Source organism: Eucyclogobius newberryi, unplaced genomic scaffold, assembly GCF_026437365.1.
Source record: "Eucyclogobius newberryi isolate DKJ021-1_F unplaced genomic scaffold, fEucNew1.0.hap1 SCAF_20, whole genome shotgun sequence".
Taxonomy (NCBI): domain Eukaryota; kingdom Metazoa; phylum Chordata; class Actinopteri; order Gobiiformes; family Gobiidae; genus Eucyclogobius; species Eucyclogobius newberryi.
This window is the reverse complement of record NW_027315835.1, coordinates 16,357,931-16,377,340: the sequence shown is the minus strand read 5'-3', so window position 1 is coordinate 16,377,340 and position 19,410 is coordinate 16,357,931. Positions and strand designations below refer to the sequence as shown.

The following is a 19,410-nucleotide window of genomic DNA, read 5'->3' as shown; positions in this document are numbered from 1 at the left end:
CAATGAATACAATCACCCAAACTGTGTCGTTTTGTATTCCTTTTTTTTTTACTCATTGCATTTAATCCTATATAGTCATCTTGCGCTTTAAAATCAACTTTACGCTCTGTAATTATGTGAAACCCACACATCTACGTCCATGTAGATATCATGACACTGATGTAATCTATCGGCGCTTTAATTCGAGCCATTATGGGGCCGCTTGTTGCCTAAAATCCGGCCCGTCAACGTGATAAGAGGCATTACTCTGACAGGGAGGCATCTTTGTCTTTCTCTCTGTCAAGTGGGGAACAATGAGGAGCGCGTAATGCCATAAAACAGACGCCATTGACTACACACAAACTGTCAAACGTAAACTTGAAAACAGGCGTAATTATGGCTTCGTGCTTTCGATCACAGACAAGCAATTTGTACGTTGAGGATGACAGAAGATGGAGGGGAAATGACTTTGCCCTTGACTGACTTCTTGAGAAAAGTTGCCACGTATGTTTTTCCGTCGGTAATACGTTTACATCAGGCATGTCCAAACTACAGCCCGGGGACCAAATTCGGCCCGCAGACCAATATTTGTTGGCTCTCTGGCTTCCTGCTAAGCTGGTCCAAACAACAAAAAGTAGTACTTTTACTGTAAAATTGGAAAAATTCAAGCATTTTTCTGCGATAACAACCTATTATCAATGTCCCGAGTATTATTAAAGGTGTGGATGCTCATCAAACAATAACAAATGCAACATTTTTAAGTGTTCACTTTCTAATTCAACATTGTCGGGTTGTTTGTGGCCCTCTGCTCCATATAAGTTTCAAAATGTGGCCCTCGGTGAAAAAAGTTTGGACACCCCTGGTTTACATAGACATCACAAAAGCTGATTTCTGATTTTTCTTTAAAGAATTAACACCTGATGTTTTATGAATAAGCACATGAATAACACGCGCCAATTATCAGATGTGATGATTGGTTATTTGATTACTCCAGTGGCCATGTAAAGCATAATTGAAATGTTGCTGCTAGTTTTGGTATTGGTGATATGTGAACATTAAGTAACTCAATGCCAATATGTGAGCTGTGGAATTTATTGGACACATCAGCAAGACAACTATAGGAAATCTGTATTAAATGGGGAAAAAAAGAACATATTGTACCATCCCTAGGACTTTTAATAGATCCTGGCAACTCTAAACACCCAAGATCTCGATCCTGTGTTCTATTGCCAGCTTAATCTGCTCCTCATTCAACTCATTCAAAACCCTGAGTCACTTTTCAGCACTTTTCCATGTTTGACCTTGAATTTTCTGAGCTGTGTTGCACCACTCACCAAATATGTGAAATTGTTACTATAAAATCGTTACAGAAAAGTCTTACGGCCATGTTTACGCCATCAGAAAAACATGTAATTGGCCTTGCCAAAATAGAACTGTTACAATAGCTGTATTTCGATGTCACTCAAACTTGAAGGATTTTTGAAACCTCTTATAATCACGAACCAAACCGGTCATTTGCAGCTTGGGGTGTTTTGAAGGTCTTGGTCTAAAAAGATTACAAGGATAAAAAGCTGCTGTTTTTGTTTAGTTTGCTGCAAGATCATAATTTGGAAAAGAGTTTGTAAAATCTTAAATACTGTTATTTGCACTTGTTTGTGAGTATTGAAAATATAGTTTGAAAATATGTCTAAAACAAAAAACAACGTCTGGTTTAAAGAAAATATTTAATTTCACTGTTTTCAAGATGAAAGGAACAAGGAATAACACATACTTACTTTTGATAATAAGTTTACTGTGTTTAAATACAATGCTTTGCTACACTTCCATCTAAAAATGTATGTACCAAAATGGTGCTTGTATTTAAACACATGTCCTGCATTATAATACATACAGTAATTTAGTGCATAGTATTCAATTATAGTGTATGGATATTAAAGTTTCAGAGCACACAGATTTACAGAATCCAACGATTGCAGACATTTTGCAGTTGCATTTATATTATATTATATTATATTTTCCATCCATCCATCCATCTTCTGCCGCTTATCCGGGGCCGGGTCGCGGGGTCAGCAGTCTGAGCAGGGACTCCCAGACCTCCTTCTCCCCAGACATTTCCTCTAACTCCTCCGGGGGGATCCCGAGGCGTTCCCAGGCCAGCCGAGAGACATAGTCTCTCCAGCGTGTCCTGGGTCTTCCCCGGGGCCTCTTCCCGGTGGGACATGCCTGAAACACCTCCCGAGGGAGGCGCCCAGGAGGCATCCGGAACAGATGCCCGAGCCACCTCAGCTGGCTCCTCTCGACGTGGAGGAGCAGCGGCTCTACTCCGAGCACCCCCCGTGTGGCCGAGCTCCTCACCTTATCTCTAAGGGAGCGCCCAGCCACACGGCGGAGGAAACTCTTTTCGACCGCTTGTATCCGCAATCTTGTTCTTTCGGTCAATACCCAAAGCTCATGACCATAGGTGAGGGTAGGAACGTAGACCGACCGGTAAATAGAGAGCTTTGCCTTTCGGCTCAGCTCCCTCTTTACCACAACGGTCCGATGCAGCGACTGCATCACTGCAGCCGCTGCACCGTCCTCCATCCTTCCCTCACTCGTGAACAAGACCCCGAGATACTTGAACTCCTCCACTTGGGGCAAGGACTCCCCACCCACCTGAAGAGGGCAAGCCACCTTTTTCCGGTCGAGAACCATGGCCTCGGATTTGGAGGTGCTGATTCTCATCCCAGCCGCTTCACACTCAGCTGCAAACCGTCCCAGTGCATGTTGCAGGTCCGGGTTTGATGGAGCCATCAGGACAACATCGTCTGCAAACAGCAGAGATGAGATCCTGTGGTCCCCAAACCGGACACCCTCCGACCCCTGACTGCGCCTAGAAATTCTGTCCATAAAAAATTATGAACAGAACCGGTGACAAAGGGCAGCCCTGGCGGAGTCCAACATGCACTGGGAACAGGTCTGACTTACTGCCGGCAATGCGAACACAGCTCCTGCTCCGGTCATACAGGGACCGGACAGCCCTGAGCAAAGGGCCCCGGACCCCGTACTCCCGGAGCACCCCCCAAAGGACACCCCGAGGGACACGGTCGAAAGCCTTCTCCAGATCCACAAAGCACATGTGGACTGTTTGGGCAAACTCCCATGAACCCTCGAGCACCCGATGGAGGGTATAGAGCTGGTCCAGTGTTCCACGACCGGGACGAAAACCACTCTGCTCCTCCTGAATCCGAGGTTCGACTATCGGTCGGATTCTCCTCTCCAGTACCTTGGAATAGACCTTACCCGGGAGGCTGAGGAGTGTGATCCCTCTGTAGTTGGAACACACCCTCCGGTCCCCCTTCTTGAACAGAGGGACCACCACCCCGGTCTGCCAGTCCAGAGGCACGGTCCCCGAACGCCACGCGATGTTGCAGAGACGTGTCAACCAAGACAGTCCTACAACATCCAGATACTTTAGGTACTCAGGGCGGATCTCATCCACCCCCGGAGCCCTGCCACCGAGGAGTTTGCGAACAACCTCAGTGACTTCAGCTTGGGTGATGGATGAGCCAGCCTCCGAGTCCCCGGTCTCTACTTCCTCTTCGGAAGACGTGACTGAGGGATTAAGGAGATCCTCAAAGTATTCCTTCCACCGTCCGACGACATCCCCAGTCGAGGTCAGCAGGCCTCCACCCGCACCGTAAACGGTGTTGGTGAGACACTGCTTCCCCCTCCTGAGGCACCGGACGGTTTGCCAGAATTTCTTTGGTGCCGACCGATAGTCCTCCTCCATGGCCTCCCCGAACTCCTTCCAGGCCCGGGTTTTTGCCTCTGCGACAGCACGATCCGCGGCTCGCTTGGCCTGCCGATACCCTTCGATGACCTCCGGAGACCTACAAGCCAGAGTGGCCTGATAGGCCTCCTTCTTCAGTCTGACGACATCCCTTACTTCCGGTGTCCACCACCGGGTTCGGGGGTTGCCGCCACGACAGGCACCGGAGACCTTGCGACCACAGCTCCGAGCAGCCGCATCAACAATGGAGGCGGAGAACATGGTCCACCCGGACTCAATGTCCCCAGCCTCCCCCGGGACATGGGAGAAGCTCTCCCGGAGGTGCGAGTTGAATACCCTACTGACAGAGGGCTCCACTAGACGTTCCCAACAGACCCTCACAATGCGCTTGGGTCTGCCAAGTCTGTCCGGCTTCCTCCTCCGCCAGCGGATCCAACTCACCACCAGGTGGTGATCGGTTGACAACTCTGCCCCTCTCTTCACCCGAGTGTCCAAGACACGCGGCCGGAGGTCTGATGACACGACAACAAAGTCGATCATTGACCTACGGCCTAGGGTGTCCTGGTGCCATGTGCACTGATGGACACCCTTGTGCTTGAGCATGGTGTTCGTTATGGACAATCTGTGGCTAGCACAGAAGTCCAATAACTGAACACCGCTCGGTTTCAGATCGGGGAAGCCGTTCTTCCCGATCACCCCTCTCCAGGTGTCACTGTCATTGCCCACGTGCGCGTTGAAGTCCCCCAGTAGAACAACGGAGTCCCCGGTCGGTGCACTGTCCAGTACCCCTCCCAAGGACTCCAAGAAGGCCGGGTACTCTGCACTGCTGTTCGGCCCGTAGGCCGCCACAACAGTGAGAGACCTGTCCCCCACCCGAAGGCGGAGGGACGCGACCCTCTCATTCACCGGGGTAAACTCCAACACGTGGCGGCTGAGCTGAGGGGCTATCAGCAAGCCCACACCAGCCCACCGCCTCTCCCCGCGGGCAACACCAGAGAAGTGGAGCGTCCAGCCCCTCTCGAGGAGATGGCCACAATCAAATAGCGGCATAAAAGTGGTCGACCCCAGACGTTTACGAGCTTCAAGGGTGAAACAGGCTAACGGATAAAAGAACCAAAGCTTTACCTTTTAAATTTCTGTAGATGATCCTTAAACGGCAGCTCTTGGTCTAGAATGAATCCAAGGTAATATTTGATACGAGACAAACTCATTATTTTCCCTTAGAGATCTTAAACAGCGCGTCCATGAAAAAATACTTTTTTGTGAGGCTGAGCAACACAAATGGTTAGTGTAAATAGAGAATAAGATAAGATAAGATAAGATATTCCTTTATTGTCCCACATGGGGAAATTTCATTGGTGCAACGCAGGTAGATACAGAGATAGATACAGAAGAACAGATCACTTATAGGAAGTCTGAAAAACACTTTCAGTAGAAGATCTCCTATAAATAAATAAAAACTCCCATAGACAAATAAATCAATAAATACCATTGCACATGAATTTCACAGTAATTGCACATGAATTGCACATGAATTCCAACAGCAATTGCACATACGACAGAATTGCACATCAGTATTAGGTTAGGTCAGTATTGCGACGGGATAACGTGACGATCTCCGGGTAAGACGACTGTTCTCCGCAGTTTCATGAGTTCCTCCTTTGTGGAAACGCGGTACGGCGCCGGCCGGGGGGCGGGGCCGGAGCCGGGGGGCGGGGCCGGAGCCGGGGGGCGGGGCCGGAGCCAAGACACATCGCAACGACACGACGAAAACACTCAATCCAGCCGAATAAAGACAAAACAAGTTCATTTAAAGCGACTCCAGTGCGTGTCCCGATCGTTCGTGAAGTTCCTCTTTCATATAAACGTGTATATAAACGTGTACCGACGACACGCCGTACTTTAGCGCGACCGGAGGGCGCGGGGGGGGGCTGGTGGGCTCGCTCGGAGCTAGCTCACGTCACAACAACACGACGAACGCAACGAAAAACGCTCAAATCCAGCCGAAAAAAGTCAAAAACAGTTGAATTAAAAAACTATTCCAGCGCGTGTCCCTGTCGTACAGTAAAATAGAAAAAATATACTAACTATATTTACAAAATATAGGAGATAAAGCACAATAAGTGTGAGAAAGAAGAGAGAGCGTTTACACCGGGCTGCCAGCTGTACCAGCGCCTTATGACGTATAAAAAAAAAAAAAAAAAAAAAAAAAAAAAAAAACGCGGAGAGCCAGCCGAGACTGACTGCACCGCGGCCCCCGCGGCGGCTTTCGGCAGCCGTCCCCGGGCAAATTGGGATATAGGCTACACTCAGATTGTGCAGGTGATTCCTAGAATACAATTGGGCCCTGAGGTTCTCCTTTCGACACATTCAAAGAAGAAGAAGAAGCCCCGGCCAACTTTGACTCTTGATTTGACAGATAACTGGCAAACCAGTTCAAGGCTTGGTCAGAGATGTTGCTGTAACAAAATATTTTTTCAGATCCAGAGCTCGCAGGAAATCATTTAGAACCTTAAGAGTTTGGCCGTGACCCAAAGTGTAGAAATAGACCTGTAATGGTTTACTTCACTTGGCTCTCCACCTTTTAACAAAGCTAGAGTACAAATGCAGATTTCCAGAATGTAGGGATTTTAGAACTTTTCAATCTTAATTAAAAACGTTAGTTAGAAGCTTTATAATCTGCTGCCAGAAAATTATCCAGATCCATTTTCTGGACCAGCTGCCTTTGTGTCCAGGGGCTTCAACTCACAGAGAACTTCACCAATGGACAAATATGGACATTTGCAGGGAAGCGTGCCGGCCTCTGCTCTGAGACTAGTTTACGTTACCAAATGTTTTATTGGGATTTGATTAAATGCTTGGTTTAGAGAAAGTTGTGACAGTGTGTTACCCATATTCTCTACCATTTTACATCATTTTAAACTATTTACAATGCACAGTTCTCTCTCTTTTTTTTTGTAATGTAATGTTTTTAAATGCAATTAATCATTTAAATTTGCAACAAGACCCAAGAACTATATTGCAACAAAAATCTCCATTTTAACAATACTTTACCGTCTGTATTACATATCATTGGCCTTCAGAAGAGGTAGAATGATATAGGCTACACTCAGATTGTGCAGGTGATTCCTAGATTAAATGTTCTCATTATATTTAATCACACTTCATTACACTGAATACACTATTAAAATATGTACAGAATGAAACGCTATAATGTAACTGCGCATTTGTCTGAGTCTTTACACTTTACACTTGGCTCAGACATCAGTGCCGTTCATTCAGTCCATGGCTCTGTCTCATATGTCATTAATGATTTGACAGGCTTTAGTCTGTTTTATTGATGAATAATATCAAATAAACTTTATCTTGTGGCTGTGGTTTCCTTTGACATATATTTGATCTCTTATTTCCTCATATACAATCCCGATCAAGATAACAACACCCTACTCGCTGCACGCACACAGATTCATTCAGGAAATCCGGGGTTGACAGAGCGAGTTGTGTGGGACGCTCATGTCTTGTTTGGTCTATCTGGGTGAGAGAAGCATATACCGGATAAGTTCAGCCAGCTTGGTAGTCTCTGGTTTATGGTTCCTATCTCTACAATTACTGTGCACCCAACATAAACTAGCACAAAGTCCCCAAAACAGTGCATCACCCATTACGTCATCTAATTCGAGAGCTGAATCACAAGCTTTTTCCTGTCTCCCGTAGGACCGAGCTGCCAACCCGAGCGAGCGCCGGACCACCACCACCACACTGACCGTAGATGTTCTGGACGGAGACGACCTGGGCCCAAAGTTCTTACCCTGTACCCCTGTGGTCCACACCCGAGACTGCAGTCCCATCACGTACAAGGCCACAGTGCTGGAGCTCACCGAACCCGTAAGTCACTGCTGCAACTCAGAGTGTTAAGATTTCATTCTTGGTGGATGCTTCAGTGTTATTTTTTTACATTTGTCAAAACTAATTCCTCTGAAACATAGTTAACATAATTGTATTGAAGGTTTACATATGACTTTCTGCTTGGACAGCAATTCCAATTCCTTAACAGTTATTAGCAACCAAAGCTCTACTATTCTAAAAATGTAATTACAACGTAAAAGGTTGTTGCATGTATCTATATATACATATATAAATAAATGTTTATTATATATACTATATTATTATTTATTTATTCTTTTAAACAGCACACGCACATACACATTCACACATTCTGGGATTAATTTGTATGTGTTGTGCTCTTTTTGGAAATGTAATTTGGTTGAATGATGTAATGACCATGGGAAGGGCGTGATGGTATAAAAGTGAGGCCAGATGTCAGTTAGATGCTCGTTTACAACACTTATTGAACAGAAAATCTCAAAGCTTGAGCTGCGACCTTCATCCTGTAAACATGTAAAAAAAAATGTAGAAAAAGCTTCAGTTGTTTCATCTGGACTCAGTTTAGAAAAAACTAGATGTTTCGACTCTCATCCAAGAGTCATTGTCAATAAGCGAATTTAGGTCGGGAACTCAGATATTTATACTATTCTGTGGTAAGCCCCTGGTCCTCTACCTCGCCAGGGTTTCAATATTCCATTATAGACTATCGGCAGGTTGAATCTTAAACCTCCATTTCTGTTTAAAGAAGGTCTTTCTTTTTTAACAAAGAAAAAAAGCACATTGAGAAGAAGGCACTGGCCTCCTTTTCAGGCATTGCCCCAAAGCTTTGGCTTCGCTACGTTGATGATGCGTTTGTAACAATCAAGAAACAAGAGCTGGAAGCCTTCTCTGATCACATCAATGCTGTGGACCCACATATCAGGTTTACAAGAGAAGACGCTAAGGAGAATTGCTTGGCCTTTCTAGATTGTTCCACGATCAGAGGAGAGGACGGGAAACTCCAAATAGAAGTATATAGGAAACCTACACACACGGACCAGTATCTGCTCTTTGGTTCCAACCACCCACTACAGCACAAGCTGGGGGTGATCAGAACCTTACAACACAGAGCTCAAGGTGTGCCCACCAGCTCAGAGGGCAAGAAGAAAGAGGAAAAACATGTCCGAAATGCCCTCTCAGCCTGTGGTTACCCCGCTTGGGCTCTCAACAGAGTGAAGAGAACCAAGAAGCAGGACAAAAGGGAAACTGAACAGAGAAGGAAGGGTGTTTCTATCCCTTATGTCTCTGGACTGTCGAGAATTTTTAGACAACATGAAGTCCCTGTTTATTTTAAACCAGGAAACACTTTAAGACAAAAACTGGTTCATCCTAAGGACAAGATGCCGACCCAAAAACAAAGCAATGTAGTTTACTCGATCCAATGCAGTGAAGAAAGCTGTAAAGAACGTTACATAGGTGAGACTAAACAGCCACTGCACAAGAGGCTCTATCAGCACAGAAGAAATACAAGTTCAGGACCACAGAGTGCCGTGCATCTCCATCTTGAAGCCTCTAATCACTCGTTTGAAGACGGTGAGGTGAAGATTTTAAGCAGGGAGAAAAGATGGTTTGAAAGATGAGTTAAGGAAGCTATTTTTGTTAAAAAAAAAGAAAGACCTTCTTTAAACGGAAATGGAGGGTTAATATTCAACCTGCCTGTTGTCTATAATGGAATATTGAAACCCTGGTAAGGTAGAGGACCAGGACATTTGGATGCTAATCAGGTACTCAGGGTGAGTGAGCCAGGGTCTCACAAAACAAATGGGAGACTAATAGCCCATTGAAGGGCTGATAGTAAACAAAAGGTTAGTTGGTTAGAAACAAAGAGGGTAAGTTTATGTTGAAACAAACAACTTTTTCCACTTCTCGAAGGCCCGCCCAATGGGCTGGACTTACCACAGAATAGTATAAATATCTGAGTTCCCGGCCTGAATTCGCTTATTGACAATGACTCTTGGATGAGAGTTGAAACGTCTAGTTTTTTTCTAAACTGAGTCCAGATGAAACAACTGAAGCTTTTGATTTTGAATGGAACCCTCCTGGACGAATGAGAGATTACACCGACATGTAAAAAACATGATTACACATTGTAAATCACACATGATTTGCAAATTTGGGACAAAATAAACCACCAAAATAGATTTTTTGACTCTACCATTGTGTTTTTGAAGAGCGCCCATAACAAGGATGATGAGTGGAAAAAGGATGTATGATCTCAGTTGTGAATGCCATTGGAAACGCTGTGAATACTTTGCAGTGAACTCAAACTGCCTTCTTTCATGTTGTCTGCACTGTATTACTTGACAACTAAAAATACTTAATACATAATGTTTTGACTGTCAAAAGAAGAAAAAACAACAACTTGTGAGTAATTTGTCCGTGGAATTGTGTGCATTGATGACATACACTGCCTGTCAACTCTGCCTGTCTCCTCCTACTGGAGACCTGCATGAGTGATGATCTTTCAGCTGCAACACAGTATTTAAACCCAGCTGATTCTCATTTCAAACAACCATGTGGAAAGACAAATCCCGCGGCCATGCAAAATATGTCAGTGTGTTTAGGAAGGCTCAAATCATTGGCTTTAAGGCAGAGAAAAGATCTAAAGAGAAGCAGAAACAAATCTACTACAGATCTGAACCCCAGTGAGAGTGTTTGAGCTGGAGAAGGCTTTGTGCAGTGGTCACTCTCTCACATCATCAATACAAGATCAACTGGTGAACAATAATGCAACACTGGATGGAACTAAATATTTTAATATTGCAAAAGCTTATTTAAACTATGCCACAGTGAATTTGTGCTACCAAATATTAGAGCGTGTGCACCTTTTTTTCCTGTGGCGACTTTTTTTGGACAGGTAGAGTAGATCAAGGAACTCAGCAATACTCCCTTTATTTTCAACTTTTTTCCTTAATTTATTCACAAACTGTCTCTTGGTGTAAAACTAGTCCTAATTAGGACAACGTGACAATCTGTCTTATTAAGGTTTATTAGCACTTTGTAATAAGTTTAGAGTCATAAAATGCAAGAACATGTATCCTGGGATGTGCAATTATTACATGACAGGTTAAAGAATTTAAAGTAGTTTAACTAATGCTGGGGTTTGTGTCAGCTGTTCCAATTCAGTGATTAACGTGTCATTTTCCCTCTTCTCTGCTTTTTATATTTAATCAGGACTTTGTGATGTGAAATAATGAAATAGGATTATGAAAAATGACACAAATGAACCAAAATCAACCAGGAAGAACTCGACCAGAGCATTAGATGAGCTTTATGGAGCGCAGAAGACCACAACAGATCATCATTTATGCAATGATAAACACAGACAAACAACAATTAGAGGAGAGCCAATAATGAGAGAAGCATCCTGATTGTACTATAATTAAGTTATAAATATATGAATGAAGTTTTAAGTATTAAGTTGTAAAATGTTGCACTGCTGCTGTGGGATGAAGATGAGGCGCGATACAGCTTGTCACTGAAAAAAAGGACAGTTCATAAGACTTTAAAAGTGATTGAGTGAGAGTTTAAGGTGGAAGGATGTGACAGGCAAAGGGTGTAAATCTCCTGTGAACAACTTGCTCAATAGTATCTTTAATGCTACTTCAATGCTGCTTCGACAATTGATAGTGCTGCGTGCAAAAGTAGTGCACTCAAAGTCCCTTGAAAAGTAACATTAGTGTCCAGCGCTGGTCACTAGACTGATTGACATAGACCACAATGCATTGCGAAAGATGGAAAAACAACAGCGACAGGATTCAAACTGATACAAAACACAACTGTTGACCCAAGATTATGAACAAAACGCTCTTAAATAAACGGTAACACTTTAAAGTCAGTAACGTTAGCTGCTTAGTTTGAGCTGTAAAAAGAAGCTGAATAATCCAGGCTGTTTGATGTTTAAATTGAGATCCATGTTAAATACAATGTGCATGATAATTATTAAGTAAATTCCTGACCAACATTTATTACAGAAATCCATTTTTTATCAGTGTTCTGCGAAGGCAGCCATGATGAGTATTATTTATGTGCGTACTTAGGAGGTCCAGACTTGTCTTGTCATTATCTAAAAGTGCACTATGTCTCCATGAAGATGCGAGTACTTGGCTTGGAATAGTCCATTTATTCAATTACAGTTTGCGTTTTCATTGTCACCTGTATCAAGGTTATTTATTTATTACTTATACTATTTATACTCAAGGTTTATTTAATCATTATTCCAGGCAAAGCACCGCAAAGGCACATTGTGCACCTTTAATTTCAGTCTTATGTGATCAGAAGAAATTAAAATACATAACTTTACAGTACATTTTGTTTACAGAATCAGACATTGGAGCGTTGGAGCGTACTTGAAGCTGCATTGTTTAAGATCGATGTGTCAGCAAATCAGAAATACCTGGGTTTAACTTAGATCAAAGTTTGGATTAGTCTAATACGATTTGTTCTGCTCAATTTTTCAGATTCTGTAACGCGTCCATATATCAAAGTTTGAAATTGCGAGCCACTTCTGCGTGTGCATGTGTGTGTGTGTGCGTGTGCGTGTGTATGTGTGTGCTCCAAACTAATTTTCAGTAATCTTATACATTATTCATCAAATGGCTTGTCAGTTCCCTTGAAATCCCCGCAAAAATAAAACTCATTTGGACTGCATTAAAAATGAATCCGTGCTCAGCTGCGGTTGGCCGTTTTTCAGACCTCATTGCTTTTAAATAAGGTGTGCGCGTCCCCAAATATCCAGCTCGGCCATTTTCTCTGGTAAAGCTGGTGGTAATGCATAGGAATAATCACCATATCACAGTTGTCCTTGTAAAGAGAGACGTGTATAAGACACTGGACATAAAATAAACATCAAGGCGGTTCCATTGAGCCGCTTGCTCCAGTTCATGATGTAACTATAAGTCGATAAATGATTTTCGATTGTATATTTCGCGTTTGCGAAATATACAATGAGTCTTGACGCTACACGCGTTTGCACGATTTGCTTGTTCTTCTTCTTCTCTCTGAGCTGCTCCGTCATATTGTGGTCAGTCAACACCGCCACTGCAGCTGACAATTAAGAGGAAGTGCAGGATGCAAACACGGGGAATAGCAAAAGAAAACAACAACAACAACAACAACAACAACCACTCATTACTCATTACTACTTTCACACTGCAGGTCTTGACGCTCAGTTCAGATTTTTTGAGGTGGTTCACAATGCAAATAAAATGTGACTCAAATGTGTTTTCATGTGTGAACGCAACAGTGTTTTGAGACAGATTATAAAGAGGAAGCATCATTTATTCAGACTATTTTTGATTGGCAAAGGTCAATTTTACAAAACCATTTCAGTGAAAAACTTCACTTTTTTGCATTTTATAGCTTTGCTGCTGTCGACTGGCAGGTGTTTGAAAGGTGCACCTGTTTAATTCACGACTTTTCCAGTTTTCATTTGTTTTATTTAGCTTGTATTTTTAAATGTTTCCGTCTATTCGAGGTCGTTCTATGGGAATGTTTTAACCTCTTGTAGCATTTTCAGGCAAGTCACATTTAACAGGCACGTCAGATAAATGTGACTTACCTGTTCAGACTGATTCAGATTCAGTACCACTTATGAAAGTAGCCCGGGTCGCTTTTGAAAAAGTCTGAATTGGGCTGTTCACACTGAAAAAAATCAGATCTACGACTACGTTCACACTACAGGGTATGAAGCCCAAATCGGATTGTTTTGTTTTAATCAGATTTTTTTTTTATGTGGTTGTCAAAAACATTCAATTGACGTTTGTGTCCGGTGTGAATGGAATGCAGCTTGATGTGTCCAAGGCTTTTTCTTTTTCCGCTGGCATTACAGACACGAGCGCTAAATCGCTAGCTCGGCCAACTCCTTAAATACCGCCCAGTTACAGGACAAGCCCTCTATTTTAGCCTGAATTGATTTGTCACACCGTATATTGATTAGTTCACAAACATCTTCCTTCTTCCACTGACAATTTTCGGCTCCTTTGTCTGCCATTTCTTTTCCCTCCACTTTGACTCAGAAGACAGAAATGTTGCCTTTTGATGATGTTCATGTCGGATGAACTGGAGTAGCATTCTAAAAGTACGGATGAATATCAGATTTATTTCTACATAAGAAAGTGGCCTATGTTGGATTTGAAAAGAACTGATTTGTGCTGTTCACACTGTCCTGAAAAGACAGGTCACATATGGGCAAAACATTTACATAATTGACCTGCAGTGTGAACGTAGCCCATGTCTTTGTATCCATTCCTATATTTCTCCGCACACAGTCCACAATGCAACTTCATTAATCCAATTTGAAGCTTAGAAAAAATATCAAAAGTGATAAAAAGGTGAAAGTAGATCCTGCCGTCTCAGTGTTTTCATAAATCTAAACTGGAGTAAACTGTAGTCAGCCAACTTTCTGTTCAAAACATTTTTCTGATCCACTGCATCACATTTTACAAAATAAGAATAACACAGTTTTGACTTGCATTTAAACTAGATGTGCAATGTTATGAACAAACAACAAAGGCAGTCGCTTCATCCTAGAAGGAAACAACAAACACTGAAGCGCGCTAGCTTTGTTATCTCACAACTTATAATGGTTGTACGGTCTTTTAGATGGATAAATCAATACATTTCTTTATTTGAATCAAGCAGTTTTCTCTGTATTTTGTTTAGTTTGCGAGTGCATGTCTGGCCCAGGCTTGATTTCTCCAATCTATAAATTGGACCTACAACATCTGTCTTTATTCAAACACAAATTTCTTTACAATCCATTGACTTGAATACATTTACCTTGAACACAAACCACAAAAAAAACCTTGACCGGCTGAGTTGCTTTGTTCAAGAACGTGTAATCAGATCCAAGACATGTTTGGGACCTAGATACACGCACTTTTCATTTCTAATTTGTTTTCTCTCGCAGTTGCAAAAAGGCAAAGGCATTCATCTCTCTTCTTGTAAACACTCCTGACTTGGTAAATTACACCGTCATCACCGCCGAGGCTTTTGAGAAAAAAAAAACAAAAAAAAGCTTTCCATGTGACAAGTTAGCCGAGCATTCATCTCCTCTTCACACTGTTTGCCTGTGATGGTGACAGTAACTCGCAGTGCGCCCGCCCGCCCCCTCACTCCTCCCTCTCACGGTGCAGTCTAGGAGGCAGCAGAGCGCTTCTCGGACTGCGTTTATTATTGTGGCGTCTGAGATCTTTGTCCAGGTCCGTCTTATCTGTCCACTGTTGAGACATTTACGCACGCTTCTGTCCCGGTCGCAGGAGACACTCGGTACTAAATCAGCAGCGCTGCACTCTGCGTGGGCTGGAGAGCTGTGTGAGTGGATGGGCCGAGGCAGGATTTACAAGATGGCAGCTATAGATACTTTTACAATGGGAGAAAGTCAGAGGTGGAAGGACTCTAATTCTCACTACTTCTACCTCTACTTCTGTATTTGAACAGTACCACTTCTATTTTGGGTGAGGGATGTCGTTATAGCAAATGTCAGTGTGACGATTGCATCAAACGGATTGGTGTTTGAATGCAAAACTATTTCCCTCAGTTGAACTCAGACGATACGGAAGTAATTATTGTTTTTGGGCCAGAGAAACAAAGTGAAAGTGTTTGCAATTATCTCCGGTCCCAACTATAAAACTGTCAGATCAAGTGAGGAATTTGGGAGTAATGTTAGACCCGGTTGAACAGCAACAGCCAAATCAATGCATTTGTTTCTTGTAGGCTAGATTATTGTAACGGCCTGCTCACTGGCCTCTCCAAACGATCTGTAAAACATCCAGAACGCTGCTGCTCGGGTCCTGACTAGAACCAGGAAGTACCATCACATTAGTCCTGTTCTCAGGTCTCTGCACTGGCTCCTGTGGCTCAGAGAATAGACTTTAAAGCAGCTCTGCTTGTGTACAAGTCTCTCCCTGGCCTAGCACCAAAGTGCATCTCAGACATTTTTAGTGCCATACAAGCCTCAGGGTCGGCCTCCTGCTGGTGCCCAGAGTCAGGACTTCCTGAAGTTGTGAGATGGCCCCCTACTTCCACAATGTTTAAATCTAGGTTAAAAAACATATTTCTAGATTTCGAGATAATTGTATCTAAATTGTACTTTTTTTAACATATTTTAATGTGAGTATTTATGTTTTGAAATTCTGTATATTGTGAAGTACTTGTTAGTATTTTTTATTTGTTGTTGTGGTTGTGAAGCACTCTTGCGTTTCGTATGAATGGTGCTGTACAAATAAATCTTGATTTGATTTGTTTATTGTGAGGAAAAAAGGGCATAATTTAACAATTATTCACAATTCTTGAGTGACAGCATGACCAAACCACCCGTTGTCTAAATTAAAACAAAGTTGGGGAGCGCCTCATGGATGTGAAGGGGTTTTAAACCAGTCAGGTGCTCTTTTGAGATGGTGGGTGGATTCCCTTGTTGCAAAAATCAAAATTTTAGTCTGCCAGATTTACAAGTGGCAGATGAAAAAAACAAGACACTCAAACGGGTTGATTGCCTGACCAGCCAGTCCAAACATGTCCAAACACCACTACTTTGAACAGAATGTAGGAGGGACTGGCTGGTCGAAGTTGAAGTTTAAAAACCTTGATTTAAACATGGCTTATTTAATTAAAACAACGCACCGACACGTTCCAGCTCTGTCAGGCCTTCCTCAGGTGCACGTAGACACAGGTGTGGGTTCAACATTGTACAAAAAATCAAATCAATATTTACAACAATTAGCAACAATAATTACTACCCTAAATTGCACATGTAAATATTCCCATCAAAAATGTGTATTATACAATTTGCTACACTATATACGACACAATGAAGAAGACACAGAAGCGTAGATAGTGTACTACTACATAAGTACAGATCCGTGAGCGCACATACGTTCAAGGCCCACCTACATTCACAACTGGACCACAGTAACCTTGTACAAGTCAATAGTCCCACATTTTAAAACATTTTACAATCCTTCCAAAACACATGTTCTCTGGTATTTCAGTACTAGTAAGAAGTAAAGTATGTATTCATGCTACATTCTTGAAAGTCAACAACAAATGACTTTCTCAATAACAAAAACACATCTTGGCAATAAGTTGTATGGGTGGGGTAAATAATTTATCAAAAGTATGATTTCTGACTAGTTTAAAAAATGTTGGACAGTTCCCAAATCTAAGCACAAGCTCTGCACTCGTCTGCGGTGAATATAATAGGGTCACTTCTCCACAGGGACTTTTCAAACAGAGAAAAACAAGAGACCACACTGTCTACTTATTGAAAGAACTATTCAAAAAGTTCCTTGTTGCCTGTAAGCACCAACACACATGTCAAATTTTAACTAACCACGCTGATGCTATAATAAAACTAAATCTACATAAATATGAATTATGTTTTGCCCTGATTTATCAAAAAAAAAAAAGGTTGTGTTCTCACGGCGTGATCCTATTTCTCCTGTGTCAGTAGCTGTTTATCAGCACTGGCACTAACAGCTTGTCTGCTTGTTTTGCTATTGTGTATGTCTCATTATCTGCATCATCACTTGTCATGTTTGAGAAACTACACTTTTATGTTCAGGGGGAAGGTCATCCATCAAACGCGTTCCAATCTGTTCTTCTAAAAGGAGCCACTTATGTGTGTCACTTACCTGTTATAATTCATATTGAACGTTTAATGACAACATCTGGATATTTGTATTGCGTCAGCTCGACTTCCATAAACACCGCAGACGCCATACAACTTATTTAAAGCGGAAAGAAGTTGCAGAAGTGCGGGCTGCGTGCTGCTGTGTGGGGCCTCGTGTCAGTAAATCGATTAAGTTCAACATCTAATTTGGAACATGAACAAAGTGCTTTTCTCAGCAGATAATGTGATGTTTTACAGAGGGGCCCAGCGTGTGGCGGTAACTCCTAGATGTGATGATGCCATGAGGGTCCAGAATGTGGTCGCTGTTGTGAAGTTTGAGTGGCATGTTGGCATGGCGACAGCTGAACATGAGAGTCTTCTGAAGGTCATTGTGGCCTGTAAAGTGCCATCTCTTGTAAAGAAAAATAATTAAATACATCCTAATTGGAAATATAACCAGGGCCACATTGTAAAACGATGAGAGCGATATGTACGGAAACTAGACCAACTTGCCTGGAAAGGTTAAATCACATTTGGGTTGTCAATTATCCTCAGATACTAATTGATTCTAAAGCTAGATACTCATTTGAACAAGTATCAATGCTGGAAAAAGAAAATCACATTAATAGGACAAAATCCAACATTTTCCAACTAGTTTCTTAATATTCATATGTCACTTTATCAAAACCAATGCAACCACATGGTAATATTAGTGAAACAACATGTAGTTAATGATTGTTAATCGTTGACTGAGGTTCAGGAGGTGTGACCATGTCTCAACCTCCTCAACTCCTCCCACAACCACACCTCTGCTCTTAAGCCACACCTCTAATCACCCAAAGCCCTATTTATACAGGCCTATCCCAGCGTCTCTGATTGTCTCTGCTCCCTCGACCCAGTGCATAGATAATTAGGTGGTATGAGGTAGCAGCAACATGAACAAATTGTTAAATAACCTGGGTATTACAGTATATCACCAATTATTTTGTGCTGGAAAGGAAAAACTCTGGTATAAAGTTTTTTTTTCTTAGTATTGAAATGGATGGAGAATTTTAAATGGCCGGTGGAAGCTTGTGTCAAGTTGTTTTTGCCGTTTTGGTTGCATGTTTTTTTGGTGGCATGGCAAAAATACTAATACATATCATATTAGCAGATTTGAAAATATGCAGTGTGTGTTTTGTCAACGGGACATTCATTTACCATGCTCTATTTGAAAAAAATTAGATCGCGTTTGGCCCAGCAAGACTCTTCCTAACTAAATACATGCTTACTCCTGCAGTGTGATGTGACCCATTAGCTGTGGCTGATTGAACCCGGGCCCTCCCTTAGCCTCTGCCCCTCTGCGGGCGCCCGCTGATTGATTAAGACCGCACCTCGGAGCCATCTCACACAGATCTGCCCTGGTCCAGCGCACACCAGCAAACTGTACTCCGGGGGCCACTCAGCTGCCGGCTGTAGAAGGACTGTTCGATGACAAATTATTTTTGTTTTGGAGTTTAGATCGAGGCTTGTTACGCGAAACTTCAAGAAATAGACGTGTTTTTTTTTACAATCGTGTGGCGTACTAAAAAAAAAAAAAAATTACCCTGAGCTGCAACCTCTTGAAATGGAAATAATACGCCAAATAATGCAACAAGGTGGGTGGGTCGATATGGCATAAACAATGTTCCTCTTGACAAAAAAAAAAGATATATATCGTTAGTTAAATGCACACAAACAACACAGACTTTACATCAGTGCAATTTAACACAAAACTTAATGTTGAAAACCACATCATGCTTTTAGTGACATGGATAGTGATGATTAAAGATGATTTGAAATGCCTAGATCTTGATTTGTTTAATATTAGATTAATTACACAGCCCTTCATGTGAGACGTTTGTCCCAATCGGTTGCATAACAATTTGGATTTTAACAGAAGAATAACTAAAAAATGAACAGAAATTTGCTTTTAAATTGCATAATTCCAACGTTTTTATAGACTACACCAGTTCTTATTTATGGAAAGGTTGTAATAAAAAACAGACATCTTAAGAATTTTTATTATATGTTGAATGTGTTGAATTTGATGAATATGCTTTTCATGGATGTGTTATGTCCCTGAAGTTCCTACTGGATGAAACAA

General features: G+C 42.2%; 1 protein-coding gene across 1 annotated transcript in view; it reads left to right on the top strand.

Moving 5' to 3' along the window:
* pcdh15b (protocadherin-related 15b) overlaps positions 1-19,410 on the top strand; it is a 265,006-nt gene that overhangs the window by 86,159 nt on the left and 159,437 nt on the right. Inside the window, exon 9 of the mRNA XM_072456250.1 lies at positions 7,466-7,636. Within this exon, the coding sequence (XP_072312351.1) occupies positions 7,466-7,636 (171 nt within the window). The remainder of the gene's footprint in view (positions 1-7,465; positions 7,637-19,410) is intronic.